Source organism: Dromaius novaehollandiae, chromosome 1, assembly GCF_036370855.1.
Source record: "Dromaius novaehollandiae isolate bDroNov1 chromosome 1, bDroNov1.hap1, whole genome shotgun sequence".
NCBI classification, from domain to species: Eukaryota; Metazoa; Chordata; class Aves; order Casuariiformes; family Dromaiidae; genus Dromaius; species Dromaius novaehollandiae.
The window spans coordinates 148,397,205-148,422,518 of NC_088098.1; the positions used below are offsets into that span (position 1 = coordinate 148,397,205).

General features: G+C 43.3%; 4 protein-coding genes across 4 annotated transcripts in view; 2 read left to right on the plus strand and 2 right to left on the minus strand.

Annotated features, from left to right (window-relative positions):
• The window catches only part of TSGA10 (testis specific 10), a 51,934-nt gene extending 38,322 nt beyond the window's left edge, over positions 1-13,612 (minus strand). Inside the window, exons 1-6 of the mRNA XM_064502283.1 lie at positions 13,375-13,612; positions 12,879-12,980; positions 12,617-12,753; positions 12,450-12,536; positions 11,646-11,761; positions 11,240-11,300 (exon numbers count right to left, since the gene is read on the minus strand). Of these exons, the coding sequence (XP_064358353.1) occupies positions 11,240-11,300; positions 11,646-11,761; positions 12,450-12,536; positions 12,617-12,753; positions 12,879-12,980; positions 13,375-13,528 (657 nt within the window). The 5' untranslated portion in view covers positions 13,529-13,612. The remainder of the gene's footprint in view (positions 1-11,239; positions 11,301-11,645; positions 11,762-12,449; positions 12,537-12,616; positions 12,754-12,878; positions 12,981-13,374) is intronic.
• On the plus strand, positions 4,472-6,559 carry LIPT1 (lipoyltransferase 1). The gene is made up of 2 exons (XM_026103317.2): positions 4,472-4,613; positions 5,074-6,559. Exon 2 carries the CDS (start codon positions 5,347-5,349, stop codon positions 6,466-6,468), a length of 1,122 nt encoding a protein of 373 aa, XP_025959102.2. The 5' UTR covers positions 4,472-4,613; positions 5,074-5,346; the 3' UTR covers positions 6,469-6,559.
• Positions 13,613-13,645: 33 nt separating the features above from the next.
• On the plus strand, positions 13,646-16,320 carry MRPL30 (mitochondrial ribosomal protein L30). Its single transcript, XM_026103201.2, has 5 exons — positions 13,646-13,776; positions 14,341-14,421; positions 14,975-15,121; positions 15,989-16,062; positions 16,137-16,320. The coding sequence occupies exons 1-5, from the start codon at positions 13,741-13,743 to the stop codon at positions 16,267-16,269; spliced, it is 471 nt and encodes a 156-aa protein (XP_025958986.2). The 5' UTR covers positions 13,646-13,740; the 3' UTR covers positions 16,270-16,320.
• Positions 16,321-19,760: 3,440 nt separating this feature from the next.
• LOC112984958 (lysozyme g-like) lies at positions 19,761-24,428 on the minus strand. Its single transcript, XM_026103200.2, has 5 exons — positions 24,287-24,428; positions 23,585-23,674; positions 22,776-22,972; positions 21,210-21,348; positions 19,761-20,435 (listed from the first exon to the last, which is right to left on the minus strand). Exons 1-5 carry the CDS (start codon positions 24,291-24,293, stop codon positions 20,302-20,304), a joined length of 567 nt encoding a protein of 188 aa, XP_025958985.2. The 5' UTR covers positions 24,294-24,428; the 3' UTR covers positions 19,761-20,301.
• Between the last annotated feature and the right edge of the window lie 886 nt (positions 24,429-25,314).

Below are 25,314 nucleotides of genomic sequence, written 5' to 3' on the forward strand. Positions count from 1 at the left end.
TTCTGCTGTAAAAGCCGGCGGTGCCCCTCGCCCGCCCGAGGGAGGCACGGAGGGGCGCGGGCAGGCCCGCAGTAGCGTTTCCCCGGCAGCACTAGCGTCGCCCGCGGACTCTCGCCAAGGCGCCCAGGCGAGGCCCGGCGGCTCTCTACCTCGCGGCGACTCTCCACGCTCCTCCTCTGGCGCCCTGGGGACCGCCGGGCGCTCACGGCGGCTGCCCGGAGCGGCCGAGGCACCCGCGGCTCCCTCCGGCACCGGGCACTCACCAGCCGCTGCGCGCGCCCCAGGTGCCGTCGTCCCTCCTGCCCGCGGGCGGGGGGGGAGGGAGAGGGGCGTCGGTCCCCAACAGTCGCGTCTCCCGCCGCGGGCTGCCGCGCGCTCGCCCAACGGCTCCTGGCAGCCCGCCCGCAGCAGCCGCGCGCGCCGGCGTTCTGTCAGCGCCCCTGTCCCCCCGACGCGCGCGCCCTCCTGCTCCGTTAACGGCCCCCACGAGAGCCGGGCTGGGGCGGGGGCGCGGTAGCCGGGGCCGCCTGTTCCGCCGCGAGGGAAGCGGGGGTGCGGCGCCGTTGGCCCAGGCTTACGGGCTTGTTCCCAAAATGACGGGGAGAGCACAGCTTTGACAGAGTGGGAAGGGGGGGAAGCAGTGGCGAGCTGCCTGCGGGTCCCGTCATTTGCCCTGCTACCCTCTCTGCATCGGGTGAGAGGGAGGAGGAGCATCCCTGTGTCTCCGAAGGCTGTCCTGCCCTCCTCCATGTGCAGAACCTGGGCCCCTTTGCACCAGCAGACATTTCCTTGTCTCCCCCCAGTCTCAGTAGTGAAGCAGCTCTCTGCAGAGAGAGCACAACTATGGGGAGAGGTGCGTAGTTTTCCTCCAGGTAGCAGAGTGAAAGCCTGGGCTAGTCTGGTTGGTTTTCAAACCCTGACTTAGTTCTCTGTACTGGCATTCACCACTGGAAGGAAGAGCTATCCCTAACATTAAATTCTCACTATATTACACTTCCCGCTAAGGCTGTTCAGTTTTGCTGAGCTGGGTTTGCTGCAGGACAGGAGCCACACAGTTGTGATGGACATCTCAATTTCTGACATAGTAAACACAACACAGCAGTGTATCTAAATAGCTTTGTGTAGCAAGCATGTGGCCTCTGTGCTTTTATTCTCTTTAGTCTTGCTTTCAAAGATGATCATAATACCTGTTGTCCTTACAGTTGCATGTGACTGAAATGCTAGAGGCAAAACTAAATGAGACAGAAGAAATTAAAAAAATCATACGAAAATCTGACTCGGAGGTCAAAAATGTAAGAACACATGCACTGTAAAATCCTGTATGAAATTAATGGAAACAAGGTTTTACTCTGCTAAGTCTGATGTAAACATTTATGAATATTTATTAATAATGACTTCATATAAATTTTAATGACTTTTCTTTCTACTTTGTTTTATCTTGACAGGTTTTTGAGTAAGTCTTATCTATCAAAAGTAAACTTGAAGAAATCAGGTTCCTGATTTATGACATATTTTCTAAATAAACTTTAATAAATTCAATAAAAGGTGTTCAGATTTCTTTTCAGTTTTACGGATGAATTAATGTTGAGTGACCCCTTCCTACTGTGTCTTTTTGCAAAGCTATTTTGTTGAGGGGGGAGCTAAGCCAAACTTCTCTGCTACAGACCTCCACGGACAGGAAAACGACTTACTCAAAAAATAGTCCCATTGTTCATAGTTATTTGTGAATGAAGATGGAGACGTGGGTGAATACCACAGATTTGCATGCTCGGCCATATACAAACACCAGCATTTCACATTGTTGGTTTGAGAGGAATTCTTTCATTTTAAATCACCCTTATCTAGTTTTAACTCAAACCTGCCTGGACGCATTTGCAGAGCTGCAGCATAGCCCTCACTCCTGACGAATCCCAAAGTCTCAAAGAGAGACACTGAAAGGCAGCATGAACAACGCTGACAAATTAGAAGATTTCAAAGATAAAACTGAGCAGCCATGCCTTGTCAGTGCAGTCCCCTTGAGGGAAGACTGCTATTCTAAAACTGTCCAGGTGATCACGTAAGGAAGATAGTGATTCTCAGACACAGATAGGTCAATTGAATACCTCTACTCTAATGAGGTCTATCTTTTTAAGTGGTTACACGAAAGTAAAATCACTTTTTGAAATATAGCACACTTGTGCAACAATAAAACCATAAGGTATGTGCTTAATATTTTTCCTTAGCAATATCCAAGTAGACATTCTCACAGATTAAAATTTAGCAGTTGACATACAATCCCTCTGGTTTGGGAAGAACAGAAAAGTGCTAGATAAGAAAGACTTTAATCTTCTGAAAACAGCCTTCCTTTAATTAAATCTTTTCTCCAAAACCCATCTAATTCACATATGTATTTGTAAAATTTATATACAAGTTGTATGGTCCAGAATAAACTATTGTCATCTTTAACTGTATGCCTGTTTCATGATGTTGTCAAGCATAAGCTCTGCACATATGATAAAATCTCAGACTAAGCTCATTACTGTTTTTCAGGATACTTGGTGCTAAGACTGGTTTACAAACATTGAAAAGTTGAGGCGCTGCAAGGCTAATTATGTTTTTTTTTATTTCACTAACAAAATCTTATGAAAGAAATAATTTCTTATGTCTTCTTATGCCCCAAGATAGGAGTTCTACTTTACAACACCTCTAGCACATCTCTTCTTGAAATAGTGCAGACAGAAACGAGTAGGCCTGGTGCCTTTAAAGAAAGTGAAGTGACAAGGGTAAGGAGGCTGTTTGAATCCTATGACTCCTATTACTGGCTCCTGTCTGGCATGGGTATAAACATGAGTCCTTGAAAGAGACTACTTTAGATAGTGTCAAAGTTGAGCTGAGAGGCTCAAAAAAATATTCTCCCTTCCCTATTAGGCATTAGCACAGGTTTTACATTCTGGAGACAGTGCCTGGTAAATGACTTTTTAGGCAAGCTGCCATCATGATACATTTGCAGAAAGAGCTCATACCTTTTTGGAGAATAAGAGTTAGCAATACCTTTGAAATATGACTTCCACCCAAAGACAGGGAAGAAATTGGAAGATTTGAACTTCCAGAAAAACAGCAACAGAAACAGTCTTCTTTTCCTCTCCCCATCCTGCATTCCTTACAGGTCTTACTCTCTGACTGTGGTACGGTGTTAAATCGTCAAGAGAAGACTCTGCATTATCTAATATTTATCTCTGAAAGAAGGGTAGCATTTAAGGTTTTCATAACCATACCCAAACTCTTCCCCATTAAAATTCATTTTAGGAGTGAAATTATGTATGTTTAGTTAGTTTTGCTTGGTATTTCTGTGTTTTTCTCTAAGTAATGTATAGTGAATTATCTTGTAAACATTAATGCTGGCTAATGCTGTTAGCAAAACAGTTGTGTTGCTTTTTTGCACCAAACTAATAAGTCCAATAATATAATCTAATAGACTTTCTATTCCAAGACCTATTATTTGGCAATCTATAATGCAATTTTAACATTGATAAAGGTTTCCTATTCTTATATTTGCCTAGTTCTCTGGCACCATATTATTACCACATGCATTAAATTCCTACAGCATCCTATGTTAACTTCCCATCATTTATTTTAAGGTATTCATATAATATTCTGAAACGAAATATACTTCTTAAAGATTAAAAACTCAAGCATGGAGATTTCTTCCTTCCTTATGCTCTTTCTATTCCTGTTCATAAATTTATACTTTATTGCTAGAAAGCTTCTAACCGTTTTGCTGGGTTTGTTTTAAGAATAGCCACTTTTCAGGAACAGTATTTGTTAATGCATGTGTATTTTATCCTTCAGCGTATGAGAAACAGATCCAAGACATTTTTAACTGTCCACCTACTACTCTGCACACTTTACGTTTTTCGCAAATTCTGATTCTAATTAAGTGAAAGAATTCCCTGGGTTAAGCCCACAGTTCTCAACTTGAGAAACAAGGAATATGACAGCTGAGTGTATGCTTTTTACTGACACCTCGTGGCAAAATGGAAAACAACATATCGCAGAAGTCCAAAATTTAAGTGCCAAAATGTAAACAAATGCTCTAGCATTTTGTTTTTACGTAACATCAGAAGTCTCACAAGATGCGTTTCACTTTCTCTGACAGTGTGAAAGGATCCAGGTTCATTTTTGCACTCTGCCAGCTGCTTCAAATACTGATTTCCCAATATTTGGAACACTAAAACGAAGGTATTTTTATGAACAACGTCCAAGTGCTTGTTGCCCTATGCATTATAGAGGAATTCACCCCAGTGCAAAGCTAAATTGTCGCCAGCCTAATTTGGCGACAAGTTATGCCTATCGTGAACAGCTTAAAATAGTTATCAACTTTTTTCTTTCTTAATGTAATACGCTATGCCAAGTGCTGGGGCCCGCGTGCAGCCCCGACTGGGGGGGGGAGGAACGGATTTCCTCCCCGCCCCCCCCGAGCTGCACCGCCCCGCCACAGCCGGCGTCACCCGCTTTTCCTTCCGTCAGGCCCGCGCGTGTGACCTCAGCAACCCGGAAGACGTTTGGGAGCGCGCTCGGCGCCGAGGGGCCGCCAACGGCCGTAAGGGACCTGCTGGGGCCCGCGCGCCGCCTGCGTGAGTAGGGCTCGGCGCCCCGCGCGCGCCGCGGGAACGGCTGTCGGGCCGCCTGCGGGGGCGGCGCCTGCTGCCGCGGGTCTCGGGGTGCCGCCGTGGGGGCGGGCTGTGGCGGGGGGAGCCGTTGCCGTGGGTCACGGAGGCACCGACCCTCGGGCCGAGCCGCTATAGCTGCCGGGAGCCCTGTGCGGGGACCGAGGTGGCGCCCAGCGCTGTGCGCGGTAGCTCCCCGGGGCGGCCAGCCCTGCACCCGCCTGGCTGCTCGCTGACCGACATGTCCTGAACCTGCCTCGTGCTCCCTTTTATCTTTTTTTTTTTTTAAATCAGATCAATAAAAAAACATTACTAAAGCCATACTAATAAAAATAATACAATGCTCATAAGGTAAAATTTAGTAGCAAAAATATATTGCATGAGGGGAAAATACAGTTTTATTCCCTGCCTTCTCTTGGCCTTGTAGGCACTGAGGATAGGAGGCTGCCAGAAAAAACTACTTCAACTACCCCAGCTTTTATGTTGAGCAGATGTCAGGGTTGGAAGAGCAGCATCAACTTCAAAAGGAGAAACTCATCTTGTAACTTGCTTTAGGAGCATTGCTACTTTGGGAGGAGCATGCCTGCATCATGACTGCCACTACTAATTCATTTCTGTCAAAAAAGCAGATCGTGCACTTGCCACATTCAGCTTTACCAAACCAGACGCTCCTCACATCTGTTGTGCTAAGATTAAAAACATGGTACTCCAGTCATCGCTAAAGAACTGCTTTCAGCTGTTTTGCGTTCTCAGGACTCCAAAAGCTGGCTTCAAAGGCACAAGTAATGGAGGGCTCATTCTCCAGTCTGTTTCTAATGATGTTTACCAAAATCTAGCTGTGGAAGACTGGATCCACGACCACATGAACTTAGAGAACCAGCATGTCCTTTTCCTTTGGAGAAATTCCCCTGCTGTGGTAATAGGGAGACATCAGAACCCCTGGCAGGAATGCAACCTTAAGCTAATAAGGCAAAAAAGTATAAAACTAGCCAGGAGGAGAAGTGGAGGAGGGACAGTTTACCATGATTTAGGGAATATCAATTTGACTTTCTTTACAACCAGGAAAAAATATGAACGAATGGAAAATCTGAAACTAGTCGTGAAGGCACTGAAAGCCCTGCGCCCCCAGTTAGATGTACATGTCACAGACAGATACGACATCTTGCTAGATAGGCATTACAAAATCTCAGGTACTGCTGCAAAGCTGGGAAGGACAACTGCTTATCACCACTGTACCTTACTCTGTAATGCAGATAAGTTTGTTTTGTCTTCTGTGCTGAAGAGTCCTTATAAAGGGCTAAAAAGCAATGCCACTCCTAGTGTGCCTTCCTCAGTGAAAAATCTCTTTGAAGAGGATCCTACTTTAACTTGTGAGATGCTCTTAGAGGCCATTGCTGCAGAATACGCTATGCGACACCAAACAGATCATCACATCACCTTAATAAACCCAGCTGATGAGACTGTGCTTCCTGGAATTAATAATAAAACTAAAGAACTACAAACCTGGGAATGGGTGTATGGAAAGACACCAAAGTTTAGTATTAGCACTTATTTTAACATGGTCTATAAAAATTCCGTTCTTGATGTTAAAGTAGATATGGATGTAAAGCATGGAAGAATAGAAGTCTGTAACATTGATGTGCCAGAGCAGTGGCTGCCACCAGCATTGTGCAATGAACTAGTGAAGAACCTCACTGGCAGTAAGTTTTGCCCAAATGAAATCACTACACTAGCAAGCACATTACTAAGAACATGTCCACAAGATGATGACTTGCATAACAAGTGGAATCTTTTATGTGAGAACATGGGGATGTTAATGTGACTCTCACTTTGAAAATGTAAGTGAAATCTCTGCTGCTTTTTCAGTTAATTTATTGAAAATGAAATTAAAACGTTAATTTGTAGAATCTGAACTTTTCTCCTGTTTATCAATCACAATTGTTTAATCTGGGGCTTGTGTTTACTGTTACCTACTAGTCAGGGTAAACAATTAGATTTCATGCTGCCTGAATGCGAGGTTCCTAAACTGTAGGATGTAAATCATTGTTATAGGCTGCAGCCCTGTATCACTCCATCCTGACAGACACATCATCACTGCTTAAACCAGGCAAAGGGGTGGAGGAACCCCACATTGGCTCTGTAGCAAAGAAGGTAACAAGTGACTGATGGAGAAAAGACAGGGCAGAGGGAAAACTGCCACTGTGCTACCGCACTGAATTCTTAGCCTGCTTCCCACCCCCCCCCGCAGATAAGTAGCTCAAAAGCCTTGTCTCAACTCCAGGCATGAGTCTTTAACTGTGTGGAGAGGGTGGTTCCCTTGGTTTCTGGTTTAAAGTCCTTTCTTGCAGTGTTCCTATCACCCTGCCTCCACTCGCCCATTGTACATGTATTGCTTGCAGCTGTGTAGTCAATCAGTGCAGCAGTTCCTCCGGGGTGAGGGCTTTGTCCATGCATGTGCAAAAGAGGGGGCAGGATGAGGAGTTTCAGTGTGGGGGTTATGTGATGAGGGCAGAAGAGGCCAGTTGGAATGCAGGCTGTATGTGCCTCCTTTGTACCTGCAATGCCTGGCACAAAGCTGCCACAGTAACTGCAATAAGTACTGGTATGTAAGCTAAAAGTGGGAGTACCTGTTCTACATTAGCAAATACACAATAGAGACCTAGGAGAAACAGCTTCCTGGTGTTACTCCTAGGAGATAATTTGCTACTGGAAGGCAACAGTAAACTGAAAGTGACAGCTTTTATGTTAGATTAAAAAAATAGCTTAATATAAAGTAACATTATGAAAGAAGGGCTCAAGATTTATTTCACAGTCATTTTTAAAAGATGGCTGGCTGGCCAGCACCCAGTAGGCGGAAATTAGGTAGTAGAAACAACTTATCTTTAGCTAAGCAGATCAGTCAATGGGGCAATGAATGACACTCAGTTGGCTCCAGCTGGGAAGGTGGTTTAAGCTGAGCTGCACACGTGATGGTGCCATGAGACACAGCCCTGGCTGCACATTCCAGGTGACAACCTGACCACATAAGTGTGAGTGGCAGCACAGAACAACATGGCCTGAAACTGGTACACTAACTGTGAAAACTGTACCCTTAGATTGCTCTGATAAAATGCAGAACATGGTAATTCATTTTTATTTTCATGGATGTCCCTTCCTCTTCATACAGAGTGCACCTACTGATAATGAAAGGAACATTCAAGGATGAAGGGCTTATCCATGTTAAAGAATATTGAGCTGAAACTGTGTAGAGGTAGCTGCTTAGCACAACTTATATAAAACTTGCTTAGCATGAGTAGCTAAATTTAGGCCGCACTTAGATAAAATAATGAACTTTTACCTAGTTCAGTAAGAAAAGGGACCTGAGAGCTGGTTCAAACTGGAATGATAAGGGAGTTACAAGCAGTTTGCATTCCTGTGCTTCACACTCCGAAAGGGAGGATGTCAAGGCTTTGAAATAAGGCCTACTTGGGCACCAGGACCCTGGGAAACAAAGCCTCCTCTCACTGCTGAAACAGCGTTAATTAGGGAGGTCTGGACTATCTTGGGGTCTGGATTATATCCCCTTCGTCTGGACCTTGGGAGATAACACCACTGTCACTGCTGGGGCAGTGCTAATTGCTGGAACAACACCTCTTTGTCAGGGCCTTGAGAGACAGGGGCGGGACCCGAAGAATGAAGACACATCTGTCAGCAGAAACAGCAACAGTAAAGATAAACAGCCTACCTAGGGACAGTGATGAGACCCAATAAGGAGCAGGAGATCCCAGACCTAAATATTACTATTGGTCCAAACTATCGTGTGAGGGGTGGAGACCTTAGACTGGAAAGTATAATTGCCCAGGGATTTCTTTGTTCGGGGTCCCTCTTCGGAGGCACCCAGCTCGAGCTGCAATTACTGCAAACGCGTCATTAAAATTTAATTATTTAATTTGCTTTGATTTGGCTCTGACCTTTTCTGCGGGAACCTAGGGTCGGGCCCTGTTATGGTGGCCGACAAGCCTAATTTCCATAACAATCCAGTAAAATAAAAATTGCAGTGCCAACTGGTACCTCACTAAAGGTTTAGTTGTACACATGCACAGATATTGCATATCACTGCATACCCCCCAGGTCTGTAAGGAAATGAGTAGCATTAGCTACATAACTGATTTACAGTATAATATTTCCACTTAAGTACTAAAATTTAAACCTGATCTAAAATATTTAAGGTGACTTTTTATTTAGCCCCTATATGCTTGAAATTGCTGGACTAACTCAAAATATTTAAAGCTTCACATTTGGGAGGCTTACTGTATTCACAATGAACCTTCTCTCATAAATGGTTGATCTGTGATGCGTTACCCAACTTTTAGGTGTTGCCCTATGTAGCACAGAAAATTATTTAAACAGATGACTAAAACTACAAATAATAAAAAATAGCCTTTATTACCATTAAAAAAGAGGTATATATTATACACAACCGAATGAAACTGATGACAGTGACTGGAAAACTAGTATCACAGCACCAAGCTGAGGAGTTTCCCTGGAATGTTTAGACGGACAGATTGGTAGCAAAGAGCTTCTGTGGTAAATACGGTATTGCTTTTGTTCCCTCTCCTCCTCATCTTGGTAAGGATAACGAACATAGAGCAGCAATAAGGAAAACTCCAAGCATGGCACTAACATAGGAAATACCCAGATAGAGGCTCTGCACACGTAATTTCTGTTAAAAAATGTTAATAAAATGTTGCCTGATACAGTTTCTACAAAAGATCGAGGGACTGGAAATGCAAATGAGAACAATTACGGCCTTCAAATAGAGGTCTGATAATATGCAGGAGGAAAAAAAGACATAACACTGGAAAGCTGAGACATTATTATGCAAAAGGATAAAGATGGCAGACCACTGGCAAATTGTGCCCAGAGAACAAGGCAAAGACCAGCTCTGCTTCTTCTTGATAGCTGTGGAATAGATTTGTTGTGTTACAGGTAACACTAAAAGAATAGCAGCATTAGCCTACAAGAGCTGAAGGAAGAATAAAGCAAGTCCAAAGGAACAGATAATAGAATTCACCAGTCATCAGGATAGGAAAGCATAGGAGAGAGAAAAAGTTCTGGTGATGAATAGGCAAGAGAGGGAACACCAGGGCTGCCTCTCCGCAGTACTGGTACAAGACCACATCACAGGGGCTTTCTACTAGAATAGATAGGCACATTGTTATTGCAAGATGCAGAAAGCATATGGCACCTATCAGACCTGAGGCTGAAAAGACCTGGAAGAGATGTTGCTGCCTTTTCCATGCTAAAATATGTCACTTTGCTGGATTCTTGCTTACAATGATGAAGAAACCTTGTACAGGTGAGAAAGGTGGCAGCTTGGATGACACCTTGTTTCCAGAGGACAAAGGGAACACAAGAAAAGTTTTTTGTTTTTTAATTAGCATATAGTTTAGGATCTTTGTTGACAAGGGAGTTTCAGGGTATCTGACTTCTGGAATCAAAAAATTTAAAAGACTATTATTTTATTTTTAATTAAAATTTTGTCTTTTAGGGGACTGTCTTGGTAGCAGACAAATAGGTTATTGCAATTGAGACTGGCACAATTAGCAGGACAAACTTTAAACTTGAAAGTCAGGGAGAAAGACTGGGAGAGGATCATACAACCTCTCCATGCCTAACGTGAAGGATGGAAATCAGGTAGATGACATTGCAGCAAGGAGCAAAGATATAGGAACAAGAGGGAAAAGGAGTACAGCTGGTGCATAGTTTGCACTCTTTCCAGCCAAAAATCTGTCATGCAGAGACACACGGAAAGACCCTAAAATGCCTGTATACTGAACACTATAATGTTTGTACGCAAAGAGCTTGGGCAATAGAATGTCAGAATTGGGATTCCTGGTAGTGTGTGAAATCCGGTATTACAGGATCAACCAAAACGCAGGAGAACTGTAGTCATAACTAGAATACTGGAATTAAAGGAAATGAAAAGGCTGCTTATGAAAGAGGGGTTGAAGTTACACCCAGCCTCATATGTTCATGAGGTCAATCAAAGAAGTGAAGAAATAAAAAAAAAAAATTTGCACAAGTCAAACAAAATTAATAGTAAAAATAGAAATAATAGTAAAAAAGGCCTTTGAGAGACCGTATTAAGGGTCTGTTATAAAACTCCTTCCCTGTAAGTTCAAATTTAGGCATGGATTATATTTCTTATGATTATGGAAGAAATATGTACACTGGGAATTGTACAATTGTTAATTTCTCAAACTGGAAAAGGCTCAAATATTCTTAAAAATACAGATTATAAAAGCTCTCTGGCCAGTGCTAGACTAAGTAGGTATCATGGGGTTGCTGCTGATGGTGGAGAGATGGATTCAAGTAGTACCTTACAGTCATATCTTTATACTATTAAAAACACTCATTAAAAGTAGTCATCATGTTTTCTTTGTGTGTTTAGTATGAAAGACATCCACTGTTGTTTCATGACAAGGTCGCAAATCAAAGTCACAGTATCCAATGCTGAAACGACCCTACAGAAATTAACAGAATTAACACAGATAACACAGAATGAGCTATTTCACAGTATAAGTGAATTAAAGAGGTCAAAGCATTCTTACCTGTGGTTTCTTAAAATAATCAAGTCCCCTTCCAATCTTGATCATCCATCCACTGTTGAATCTATTTTAAAAAAATGCACATTAGCTCACCTTCAGAAATCTGAAAATCACAAATATGTTAAATAGAAAAATAGTTATATCCACAAGGCAAACAAGCTCCTTGTTTCAATCACAATTACTTCCTATTGTAGCTGTTACCTGTATGAAATATGCAATGTGCAATTCTGAAATAGACACCCAATATTATGTTCACAGTTAGAACACATGACATAATGATGGGCTGACTTTACTGAGTGAGGGCCATCGCCTTCCACTTTTTAAACTACGACTGTGGTCACAAATTGTATCCAGTTAGAGACAGTTTGACTTTAAATAATTGGTATTCACTGATTTTTGTATCACCCACCTAATTTCTCGATCATGAATTGAAGATGAAAAAGAGACATTCAGTGTTACTCCATGGTTCCTCAACGATTGTTTTATTTCTTCCAAGCCACTTATCTGTTGAGCCTTTCCATTGCCCTGTTAAAAGTGAAAATAGTGATTTTTTTCCCCACCAAAACTACTACTTTCACGATACATACTACATGTGATCACCTCTTCCTTAATTCACCAGCGAAACCTTTTTAATAATAATTTAAACCCCAAAAGACTCACTTGGATGAGGGTAGATTTACATTTATGTGGTCAGGATAAACGGCAGACAAATTACAAGTACACTTACTAAGGGATGTGGAGAAAGAGCTTACTCCCAGTCCCCCTGAAGTAGACATGGGTTACTATTTGAGTTGAAATAAATGCTGTGACAGTATGAAAGGTCTTAGCTCATCAAAGCCTCTCAAGTGACAGCTGTATACAGGTGCTGGGAGAATAAATGTGTCTCAATAGATGTGTTGGTTTTGATGACATTTTTTGCAGCACTTTCACAAGAATATCTTTTCCATTTAGCATCCTTCTTAAAAAGAATCTGTTAGCAAAACCACCTAGATTTATTAAATGATTTATGTTCAATTATCTCATTTTTCTCTTAATCTGCTTCCTTCTGAAGACATCAGAGCCTCAGTCTGGCAAATACTGGTACATAAGAATTCAAAAATATATAAAAATGTCTGTGTGTATGTGTGCGCACGCGCGCGCGCGTGTGTGTGTGTGTATATAAGCTCAGCATCTCCTGGGCCTGGGGAAATAGAAAACAAAACTAGATACTTACTTCATCATAGGAAGTGAGGAGGTGAATTGTTTTCACTTTGCAGGGCCCCTTAACCAGCATCTCACAGAACCGTAGGAAGTTATACAACTGTAAAAGTTACATTTTATTCAGTAACTTGGAATTTTGTTAGCAGTTGCATCTGTAAGTTACATCATGTATCTACTTGCCTGATGAACATGCCTAATGTAAGGGTCCTCCACCCAAACTTCAGTAACGATCTCATTAAGGTACTCTTGGAAAAGCTTTTCATAGCTGAAACCTGTTGCATTTTCATCTATCTTAATTTGCTTATGGTATTTGCCATCTAAAAAAAGAAGTCTCTTTTTCAGTAAACATCACCACATAATTCCTATATCAACCATCTTGCACATAAAGCATTTATGTGCAGACAGGTATATAAAACCAAACAGGTAAATCACAGTTCCATACCTTGTTTCTCTTTTTCAATATATTTTTTAATGTCTTCAGCTCGGGTCATGTACTCAGATATTTTCTGCCGGTAATGCTGCTTTTTCACCTCATCTTTTGTAGCTGTAAGACAAAAACACTCAGGCAAGCTCTCCTCGGGGAGAAACACAGAGAGCTAAGCCCTTCCCAGCGTTCACCGTCCAGGTGAAACCCGCAGGTTTTGCCTCCACCCAGCAGGCCCCTGAGGCGCCGGGGTACCTCTGCGGGGGGCTCCCGGCGGCGTTGGGGAGGCCCCACGCTGGGAACAGCACCATCTCCTCGAAACAATCCCCGGGAGGTGCTCCCTGCCCCCTCGGGGGTGCGTGTGTGTGTGCGGGGGGGTCACAACAAGCTACCCCCGCAGTTTTATTAAACTGTTAAGAACTCCCCCCAGTTCACGCCCGTGCAGGCAGCAGCGCCCGCGGGGGGGTCGCGGCCGCCACACACCGCCCCGCCGGTGCCCTGCCCCGCGCGGTACCTTTCACCACCTGCAGCAGCAAGTCGATGCCCTCCTGGTAGCACACCAGCGACTCCTGGAAGCGGGAGGCAACGTCCAGCTCTACCGCCCGCCTCACCGTCTCTACCCCGGCGCGCTCCAGCGCGGCAGCAGCATCTCCCCCCGCCCGCGACATGAGGGCAGCGGCGGCAGCGCTAACGGCTGCACCGGCGCCGCGCGGTGGCGCCGCGGGCCGGCCGCCCGGGCGCGCATGCGTGTCGCCTCACCTGCCGCTGAGGAAATAGAAACCGAAGCGGCGCGCAGTGCCTCGCCTTTCTCCTCCCCCCCGCCAGGCGCGGAACTGAGGTGCCGCGGCGCTTGCACTTCGCCGGAACGCTGCGCGCGAGGATGGCGGTGGCGTCGGGACGAGCCGGCCTGGGACAGGTAGCCGCTGCGGAGGCGATGGTTTGGGCATAACGCGGCCTTGGGCTGTCTCTCGCCGTACGCGCTCCGCCTGCAGCGGCGGGAGGCCACCGTAAAGCGGCACTGGGGAGAGGGGCCCCGGTGGCCCTCCATAATCGTCTCCCTGCAGGCGCCATGGGGGGAGGGTCGGAGGGGCGGTTACGGGTCGCGTGAGGGGTCAAAGCTTCGGGCGGGCGGCGCTGTGGCCCGAGGCGGCGGCGGGCCGCGCTGCCGCGGCTGCCGGAGCCTTGTCTGGGGCGGCGGCGGCGGCCGCCTCTCCCGAGGAGAGAGCGGGGCGCTGAAGTGCGGCTGTTGGAAAGGCCGAGGAGCCTGGGGGCACCTGGCCTCACCAACCCTTTTCTTCCCCTACTTCAGCCACCACAAGGTACAATAAACACAGAATTTATACTCGCCCGGTCTTGAGATGAGTGTTTGTCTAATCTCTTTGTAAATTATAAGAGCTCTACATTCCAGGCAACTTATGTTCTAGCTCTTCTCTCTCTTTTCTTTTTTCTTTCTTTTTTTTTTTTTTTTTTTTTTTTGTAGGTACTGAGGAGAAGTGTGGGCAGGGTACCTTGCACAGTGTGGTTTTGTCCTCTGTTTACCAGGTCAAGAATTCCAGACTCGGTATGTGCTACAGTAGCTGAGAAACTGAAAATCGGTATTAGATTTCTTAATTCTATGCTTTTTTTGGTATGATAGGTTTATAGAGACATCAATAAATACCTCTCTAGAGGTAAAGAGACTGGAAGCTTTGCTTACATGTGCAATTTAGCTTATTTTTCTGCAAAATACTGTCTAGTTTTAATTGCTTGTTTTCCTAAAATCATTCTTAAAGTATGTGGAAAAAACTCATCATACATAGGTTAAACAGAGGTGCTTGCCCTAGGTGCATGTGGATTAAATGCTGTGCTGGTATAGAGTGTCATTCAGGTATCTCTATACAATTGTGTGGCCTAACCTCAGAGTTAAGATATTCATCTGCAAACTGTTATAAAGCTATGTGTGACTCTAATATTATAAAGGCTAAATTTGAGGTTACTTGTCAGTGCTTTGGTCTTTTGAAAAGAAAGGTAATTAAAAATATAAGATCTTTACCAAAGCTGAAGTATTTTTTAGAGAGTTATTTTTTTAGATATGATAATAATTCAGATATGTTTTTGTAAACTTTTTAATTTAGGTATTTCAGCCACGACCTGGAGATCATGAAAAGTATGGAGGTGACCCTGAGCAGCCGCACAAAATCCACATTGTTACTAGAATAAAAAGTGTAATTGGTCGCCCATATTGGGAAAAGAAGATAATACGTGATCTTGGACTAGATAAAGTATGGTTTGGGTTTTTTGGTTCATACTTCTTATGTACATCTTATCTTATGTACAGTGAAGTAGAAATATAGGGCACTTTTTTTTTTTAAACCTCAGTTTTGCAAGCACAATACTTGATTTGCTTTAGTGCTGCTGTAAATATAATTGAGAAATTGATTATGTGTTTAGGAGCTGAGAGGAACATTAATGGCAAATGACCATTTAGTAGGAATTCAGAATATCACTGTATAACATTTCTGCATGAAGGGAGCTTTACCTTGAGAATTCTGCTAAAATAATAAAAAGAGATTTGCAAGTACTTTGAGTTCAGTTTTCTCTGTGGGTCATATTATTCAGATATTGCAAGTAAGAAAATAGGCCTTGTTTATTAATGAAAAGGCTTACAAATCCAAAAGGTATGATGAAGTTTAGGACAAACTGTAAGAGTTTGAGCAAACCGTTATTCACTTTGTGCAAAGATTGTTCTAATCAATATATTATGAAGAAAAACTGTGCAGTTATTCAATCTAAAATCTAATTGCAGTAAGCAGTCCTACCCCTAAACTACTGTATTTACTACTTACTGTTTACTACTCTCGAAATACTTTTAACAATTATTTTTAACAGTTGGAAGAAATCTGAGTATATTCATAACATAATGGGAATAGAACTGAATTTGCATTTTATTGGAATTGGGAGTTTGGTCAAGTTTTGATTTCACATTTTTAGGTATGTTCCTAATACATTACTGCTATTTCTGTAAATCTTACATTTACATATGTGGTTTATTCTTTTACTGCTAGTGTGACAAGTTCAGTGAACAGACATTTGTTTTTTGGGAATACATTTGTAAAGCCTATTCTACCTTTTTTTTTTTTTTTTTATAGGCACATCAGCCAAGACTGCACAAAAATATCCCTTCTGTGAATTCCAAACTAAAAGTTGTTAAACATCTAATAAGGTTCGTTAACTGTTGTTTGATGCAGAACTTTTTATATAACTTAACTTTACTAAGCAAACTTTTTTTGTCTATAGAATACAGCCACTGAAACTACCTCATGGGTTGCCAACTGAAGAGGAAATGTCAGACACCTTTCTCACAAGCAAGGGAGAGCTTGTAATTAAACGATGTCTGAAACCTGTGGAACAGAAGGAAATTAAGTCATGAGGTGTGCTGACTGGACTTACATGTTATAAAATAAATAATTTAACTCCTAAATTAGAACTCCTGAATTGTGTGCATGAACTGTTAGCTTAATTCTTAGCCTGACTGCTACAAATGGCAAAAGTGACCCAGATGCTCAAAAGACTTGTAGAAAAATTACTTGCGTACAAATATAAAATTTAGTGTTGCTATTATTTGCCTGGAACATTAAATGAATGATAGGCTTTCTTTCCTGGTTAATACATTTCCCAGTTAACAGTAAGGGTTTAAAATGGTGGTGCAGGATTTCACCTTTTCTGCCCTAAGAAAGGATTGAAGAGCCTTCTGTTTACCATTTCCAAAAGAATTGACTGGCCATCCAAGTGAGAGGATCACTGATGGAGGCAGTCATGGAGCCAACAGTCTGTCATCTGGCCTCCCTTGCAGCCTAAGAGGCTCTGTCTGAACTCTGGGAGCAACGGAGGCAGTGATTCAAATCTTGGTAGGTTATATAACTTGTCTTTTGGCAAACATGTTCTCTTACTGCATACATATTTCTTAATTCTGAATGTTTACTAATAGCCTAAGAGCCTTAGTCTGTGTGGAAGTTAATGCTTTTCCTGTGCTTACATTGTAGACTTCAGAAATCTGGAGACCCTGAAGTGTTACATATTTGTTCTAAGTTAGTAACTATGGGCCCTAAGCTCATAAAGTACTGCCTTTCACTGAAGGATCTTCAACAGTACAGTGTGCAGTGATTTCAAGAATATCTCTATTTAGAATTTAAGAATTGTGATCAAAATTAGAAAGCTGCTGCTGTTATCAAATGATAAAGTAGTTTTCATTCCAGTGAGTGTAAAGTCTGTAGTTTACCAAGCCATGAGCCTCTCCCACACTAGAGAAACTGTAGAGGAGTTAATCTTAATGACTGTATGTTGTGAGAAGATCAGAGGGACACAGTGGCTGAAAATGAAAGTTTATCCTGTCTGCTTGCTTGCAGGGAAGAGTAAACACCAGTAGGAGTTCACAGAAATAGACATATCAGTAAAGGGACATAAATGCTAGAGGTACTCTGTGCAGAAGAAGAGGAAAGAAGGATAAGCTACAGTACTGGCATTGAAGAGTTTAGTGGATCCTACAGGCAGGCCAAAGGCAGAAATGCAAAGTTCAGCTGAAAAATCTCAATTTCTCAACAAGCTATAGGCTGTAGTTGGAAGGACATAGAAAATATTGACCTCCAGCCCAAAGGATATAAAGTAGCAAGGAAAAAATGAGACACACAAATGAATGTTGTTTTCCACCACTACCCAGACATTTGCATAGCATCTTGCACTGCAGTGTGTTACAACGCTGCAGTCTGTTGTGTGGTGTTTACTGCGTTCTCAATGGGAGTTGCTGAGTCAATCTGGAGGTTCAGCCCTTCTGAAGGAATTGTGAATTGCAGCCAAGGTACTGGGCATTCTTAGAGGAGATAGCACAAGTACTAGGACCAAGGAAATTAGGCAAATGGGTCTTGTTGCTGAGGGACAGCAAATGCAAGGTCTGTACCAGGAATGGCTGCCTACAATGCCAAAGCCAGGATCTCTCAGCCTAACCAAGCAGGTTTGGGGTTTGTCTCCCTGTCACTGCAGCCTGCTGAATCTCCAACAGAGGGAGTGCTGCCAGTTCTGTCATAGGCAGTACTTGTATAAATAAGGGATTTTACACCATGTGGATGCCACAACATACCAAACTACTGCAGTGTGAACGAAAAAGCATAATTAATGAACAGAAAATTAGGAGGATGCTTGCGTGTGTGATAAACTATCCGGTTAGAGCTAATCATTGACTCCTAAGTGTGGAGAATGGAAAATGCTTTAGATGATGTCTGTATTTCTGGGTAAGATTTAGCTACAAATGACATCTACTACTATCTTTCGTAGATAAGTCGGAAGTTTTCATGAAAAATAAAATTGTATTTTCTTAAAGTTCTTAATGTATTTGTAAGCTTGGGTGTTTCTGAATTCGTATGTATTCCTCTGTCAGGACTGTCTTGCAGTCAATCTGTGATGAGTTTTTTCCAAACCTTTTCTACATAAACATACATTGACTAAAGATTGGCTCTTAGATAGGAAGCCTGAACCAACTAGAGTGCACAAGCATAATGTGTGTCTACATAATTTAATTAGTGGAGCGTTGTCCTTCATGTAAATCATGAAGCACAGGTAAGACAAACTGTCTTTTTGTGCGGGGAGCAAACAGGATGACTAAACATCACAGGATAGTTCAGGTTGGAAGGCATGTCAAGAGTTCTTCAATGTGATCTGCTCTAAGGAGGGCCAGCTCTGAGGTCTGACCAGGTTGCTCAGGGCTTTATCCAGTCAGGTTTTGAAAGCCTCCAAGATTGAAGACTGTTCAGCTTCCCTGGCAACCTGCCCCACTGCTTGTCTGCCACATGGGGAAAAAGTGCTTGTATCTGGTCTGAACTTCTCTTGCTTCAACATAGGCCCACTGTCTCTCACCCTCCTGGCATGCCCTGCTGTGAGGAGCTTGGCTTCGTCTTCACAGTGACCCCTTGTAGATGCTGGGGGGCTGTTTGGTGCCCCCCAAACCATCCCTTCCTCAGGTCGAACAAGCCCAGTCCCCCAGCCTCCCCTCATAGGTCAAGTGCTCCAGCCCTGACCATCGGTGGCCTTCTATTGAACATGCTCTAGTTAATTTATGTATTTTTTGTATTTGTGGGGGTATAAAAGGGGACATAACGCTCTAGATGTGGTCTAACAAGTGCTGTGTAGAGGGGCGTAATCCCTTCCCTTGATGGGGCTGTGCTCCTCCTCATGCAACCCAGGATACTCTCGGTATCTCTGGCCTTCTGCTGCCTGGGCCCACTGCTGGCTTGTGTGCAGCTTGCTTGTTCTGCAGGAGCCATTTGCCATGTGTGTCTGCCCTAGCTACTGCTGTTACAGGTTCATTTACTGTTACAGATTTGGTAATTAATACTGTAGCATGAGTAGGTTGGTACAGTTCTAGTGATAGAATCAGGATATTTTTAATTGACAGGTACCGAATAGTAATATTAATGATACAAATGCACCATATTGCAAAACCTGTGTTCTTTCTTATTTCTCCTTTAGCCCTTATTGATAGGCTTTTTTTTTTTTTTTTGGCTACTTGAAACCACCTACTTTTCTTCCCTGTGGCTTGAAACAGCTGAATCAGCCTAAGGGATCAGAGGCTGTCTCCCAAAATGCTTTAAAATGTGATTTATTAAAAGAATGTTTATTATGCATGAACTTGCATCAGATTTTATAAACTTCATGTGATTTTAAAAGCATGAGGGGCTGTAGATATTCTTACCCTAGATCTTGAATTTACATGAGTATATACCTTCAGTAAAAGTATTCGTTACAACAGCTTGAGTTTGACAGGTTGTTTGCAACCATAAAGGCTAAAATGATGCGTTTCCATGGAAATTTTTTTAAGGGTAATTTAGTATTTTCTCTCCTGTCACAGGAAACAGCTACTTTAGGGTCACATTACCAGAGCTAAGAGTTTTATTCTAAAAGTATATGATGATGCAATGTGATACACTCTTTTTGGTAGAATAAACTCATACAGTACTTACTGCAAATAATCAGCTACTTCAACATTACCAAAATAGCAAGTACAAGCTTAATGAGTGATTATATTTACAATTTTGTGCCATTATTTAACACGTGTATTAATAGATAGAATTTAAGACAAGTCTTGTCAAGCAATATTATGACTCTTTCTTGCAGCATTAATCTCCTGCTTGAGAAACTGAAAACATAAATGATAGCTCTGCTTGAATTATCTCCCAAAGCAAGATGAAAAATACATAGCAAATGGTAAGTTAGAGTTTGGATTATTAGCAATACTATCTTTTAAAATGATTTGTTAGTCTCAGCTGAGAAAATCATTGAAAGCTTGTGCTTGTTTTTGGCTTCATTCCCTCCCCTCATCTCAGTATTTTTGAGGGAGAATCCAGGATATATTTAATTGGAAGCAAAATATCCAAGCAGTGGCTTAAATCTAATCAGTACTCAGATATCTTTCTCAGTATCCATTTCTCTTATAAAACTGGGCTCTTGCGACCACATCGTTGGCATAGTCGTTCTTTGTTGTGCCAATATCCATTCTGTCATAGCTCTGGACGTTCTTAACTCCTGCGTTGTAGGCTGAAATCCCCCCTGAAATGAAAATGAAAGAAACGTGTAAGTGAAGAGGATAATTCTTCAGTAAATAAAAGACCAAATAAAATTCACAGCTTAAATGTGTTCCTTCAGTCTGTAGCTGCCTTCTTTCTTCCCCACTACTTTTGGCCACAATATTAGCGTTTCCAGCTCTTTTTGTCCCTGAGGTGTTCCTTTTGTGTTTTAACATTGCAAGGAAATTGTAATTTCCTTCTTTATATCCAGACTTGGCATTCGTCGTCCCCTTGCTTGTGTTACACTACTGTAGCACCTTTGGTAGCACGACTGTTTCCTTTTGTGTATATTCCTTCATATCTAACTGCACCAGTAACCTCACACATATCTGTACTGTAGTTTGGCTAAAGGGCCCCGGTCATGACAAGGGTGCCAGCTGTAATCGGTGCTCAAGGAAATAACGATGTCTCCAGTGATGAGTACCATACAATTTAGGAATTAATATATTCTTTCTCTGGAACTGCCGGGATAGCTGCTTTTATAGGTGCAGGTAAGAAATCCTTACTGCCCAGAGATGAAAAACTTCATGATATTTGCAGAGTTTTCCAAAAGCCTGTTAGAAAGCTAACCACATCTCATTCCCCTATTTCTTTTAGTGATATCATGAAATAGCCTTCCATACAGGCAATAAAATGAATAGGGGGCCTGACATGTGGTTAGCTTTCTAAAGTGCTCAGCTTTACAGCATTATCGTGCTTGACTTTTATGTGCGCAAAGTGTTTTGAAGCTGCCATTTTAAAGCTGAGAAAGCTCTACCTTTAAGCTGCTGTTCCTTTGTCCATTTGGGGAATTTTTTCTGGATTTCCTTTATCATCCCACATAAAATCTTCGTGCCTTGTGTAATGTGCTCTTCACTGTCCCACAACCCGACAACCTTATGGAACCGTTTATCGACCTGGAAGTCAGACAGGAATATCAACGCACCAAAACCCCCGTTATTTATCCAGAGCTCTTCATCGCTTACAGATGGCTTGTATTTGTTTTGATCTTTCCTCTCACGGTTGGCCTTTTTTTGTAATGGGGAGTCCAGAGAGGAAGCAAGGTCAGCTCCAGGCCTAGGCAAAGCCAGCAGATTTATGATTAGCAGACCACGGGGCTGCTGAACAGGAATACTGCTCCACCTCCTATGACTCTCAGAGCCTTAAAAAGCCAATGTGGCTGCTGCTGTAAAGGTGATGGGGTGCAGAAAGCAGCGTTAGAGCTGCCTCAGCTTTGCCAGCTGGCAGCTTTGGTCCTCCCCAGCTGCATCAAGCATGGTAAAACAGTTGTTTTCCCTAGGGAGCTCGCCTGGCTCTCCATCTCAGCTCGGCTCTTCCCCAGTGCGGGAGCAGCTTTGCCGTGTATCCGCGGGGCAGTGAAATGCAAGCCTGAGTGCAGTTTGTCAGAGCTGCAGTTCTTACAAGTGCGGGTCAGACTGTGGGCAGCAAGTGTTGCGGGGTTGTTCAGGGCAATGCGCAATATGGCAAACAGCGAGGCACAAACGTGGACATGAATAATTAAGTGAGGGCCCCCGCTAGCAAGGCCCCCTTAGTGTGTAAAGGCTAACCGACCTGCCTCCATGCAGCTGCAGGCCTCTGCACTTAGTTAAAAAATGCTTTTGGAAACAAGACTCATTATCTAAAGTAAGAAACAGGAGCAATTAATCTCTGCGTTCCCAAGAGAGCCCTGGGAAACACTCAATGTGATAGGTTTGTAGTGTAACACGCAGCCTGTTCGTGCCCTGACGCTAACCAGGATCCTGCCCTGGTGCTGGAAGCTGGGCCAGAGTCATTTTTATTCTGGCAAAGAGTTGTCTGAAAAGCGCTGGGAAAAGGAGAGAAACCTTTTGGGTGAACATTGTAGCCTGTTGGACCGCCAGAGCGTAAAGCTGTCAAGGCCTCATATATTTCACAAAGGACTTAAAATTTAAAAAGTTTGAGTATTAAGCTACACATCTGGCAGCACGGTGCTTTATATGGCATTTCCTTTCCTCTACTTTTTGTCTATCTTTCTCTTTGGGCTGTATTGCCTTTCTTCCGAAGGGGAGCGTGACAGGCCCTTGCTGCTGTACCTGAGTAATTTAGCTGATAATAGCCAGCTAATGCCTAGTTCCAAGTTTTAATGGGGTGAGGGGCTGGGATGAAGAACAGGCCACGTTGTGATGTTCCCTTGCCAAATCCCCGCTTTCCACTGCTTGCCTCAGAGGAGACATAAATCTTTGCTCAGCTGGACCTGATGTTTTGATAGGAGGTTTAGGGGGTTACCTTTCAATGGCCCCTGTTACTCCTCTAACTTTCTGCTTCAAAAGGATGAGGTTTCTGGTTTTAAGAGTATTGACTATACCTGCATTAAGCCGAAGGCATTCCCATGGTCTCCCCAACCATCCTTCAGTACCGTCCCAGCATGTGACTCTCGAGAGATAATACCGGCGATCACAGCGGGCTCAACACAGAGGCTTTGGCCAACTTTGGTAATCTTGGATTGATACTTCTCCATGTTCTTCAAATCTCTTTCAGCAATTTTCTCTGAAGTGGGAACTCCTACAGCACAACACACATGACTTTTCCTTTAGTTTTAAAACCCGAGACAAATTGTTCTAACAGTTATAAGGAGTGAGCTGGCATTGTGAATCCTTTAGAATCTATTTAGAGAGAAGCAAAAGTAGAATTGGCCAATTTTGCTGAAGGGTAAGTGCCCTAGAAATCAATACACAGCTGAAAAAGAAGGTGGTTTTCCAAATGCAGAGGGCAATCCCCTAGCCTGCAGACTTAAAGGAGGGTTTGCTTTTTTTAAATCCAAGACTTTGGATGGATTAGTTCCAGAAGATTTAGTTCCTTTTAATTTAGGACTATCCTGGGGAAACGTTCAGAAATTTAGATCATGAGGAAAACCTTCTCGAGGGAGGGAGAAAAACAGGCTTGACGACAAGGACTGAATATCCCTCAGGCCTTGCATTTTTTCTGTGTTTTTCTTGAATATTCCTTAGAACGTCTCCAAGGCGACTCATAATCTTATATACCCAGGTAGGATTTTTGTTTGTTGCGGAAATATCTACTTACTTGGCAACCAGTGGCAATCAAATACTTGTATCAATAATAGGCATGAGCCTGTGCGTGGGTATAAGGCAGATGGACACACAAATTAATACCGACCTCCATAGCTCAGACCTTCCTGTGCCGCGGTCTCCTTGGAAGCTCCGGTCGTGTCAACCTTCGTTATTTCCCCATAACATTCAAGAGGGTCTAAAAAGCAGTATTTACAATGAAATACCAGGCCAGAGCAGTGGGTGACACATGCAAATAAAATTTTTTCAGATCCACGAGTGAAACTGATGGGCGCCACTGAGATACTAGTGTGGTCGTTCGTGCAAGCAAATGCAGTTATGGTGCCTGCTTTTGAAGGGAGCGCACCTCAGCTGCGCTAGCGCAGAGCCACGGTGTAACTTGCGGGGTGAGCTAGCCCTTGGCATACGCTTCCTCTCCCCCAGTTTTAGCCTGCGTAGTCTAAGCTTGTCAGTGGGGCTGCCTGTTTCCATTTCCATTAGAAAATAAAAAACTATCAGCACCAAAATCCAGCCACGCTTACTGGCTCCAGTTGGCTTCCCCATAGCTACTATCATCAGGAAAGATCAGAGGGAAGCATCCTGTGCACGTCTGACTTGCAATTTGGATGACTTATGATTCGGCTGACTTGCAGTTTATCTGTGTTTGCCTTGCTGAAGCACGCCGTTGCCGAAGGTGAGCAAAACAAACAGCCACCAAGAGCAGCGATGCTAAATTTAGCCCGGCAGTTAATGGAAGACAGACGTTGGTATGGCGAATGAGCTACAGGAAAATTAGACAAACGTGACAGACCTGACATGTCTGCTGGAGGGTGTCTCCCCACCTTCTCTCAGCGCTTCCCAAAGAGACGAATGGGCCTTTTAGCTGCTGGCAGCGTTTTGCGGCAGCTGACTCAGTGCGCTTCCTACATGCCGCTGATTTTGCACGGAACAGGAACCGGCGTAACAACTTGCCGTGCATCCACCCAAGCACCACAAGATTTCTACCCTGCTGCACGAATACAGTTACATTTTTAAACATTAAGGCCCTTTGAATTTAATTTTAAAAACTTTTGCTGCAAGTTCAGAACGAGGAAGAGCCTGATCAAAAAACAATGGACTCCCATGAGCTGCTGGAAGCAAAGAAGTGCTGACAGTGAGGAAACAGGCACCCAAGCTTTGCGGTATAATAAAGGCTTTGTAGGCTAAGACCCGGGAACAATAGCATGATACAGAGCTGCAGCTGCTAAGAATTTGGATTTGCAGAGAATATTCAAGATTTCCTGTTGTTATCCCCTGCTGTACAGCAACAACACGGATGAACACGCAAACCCAAATGATTACGGAGTGTGGATCAAAACCCCTGAACTGTTGAGAAGTCCGTAAAGAAGGCGCTGGATGGCAGACCTCCCTGTCACTACTAGTCCACACTGATATGCATCTCCCCCATGGTGAATTTTATGAGGGTGAAATACCGTTTCTCTCTTTGAGCAGCCCTTTCCCTTAAGCCAGGGAATTCATCCTGTGTCATATCACTGAAAGATTCAGTTTACAATTTTCTCCGATACTGCTGAGAGAAAATGCTAAAGGACATACTAGTTCGCTTTTTCTGCACCCCAGTAATTGAGGCAGGCAGGTAGCTTTCCTCACGTGTTTTCTGGAGTCCTGTACAGATGTTAGAGTTTTAATGACATGCATTTTGCGGAAATCCACACTATGCATATGCATGGAGCCTCACAGGTCCTGGGAAATGTTTCCCTCACCAACCCTATGTTCGGGCTGGTGGGAGGGAATGGCAGATCTGTGTTGTGGTGCATAAGAGAAGAAGTGCATGACAAGAAA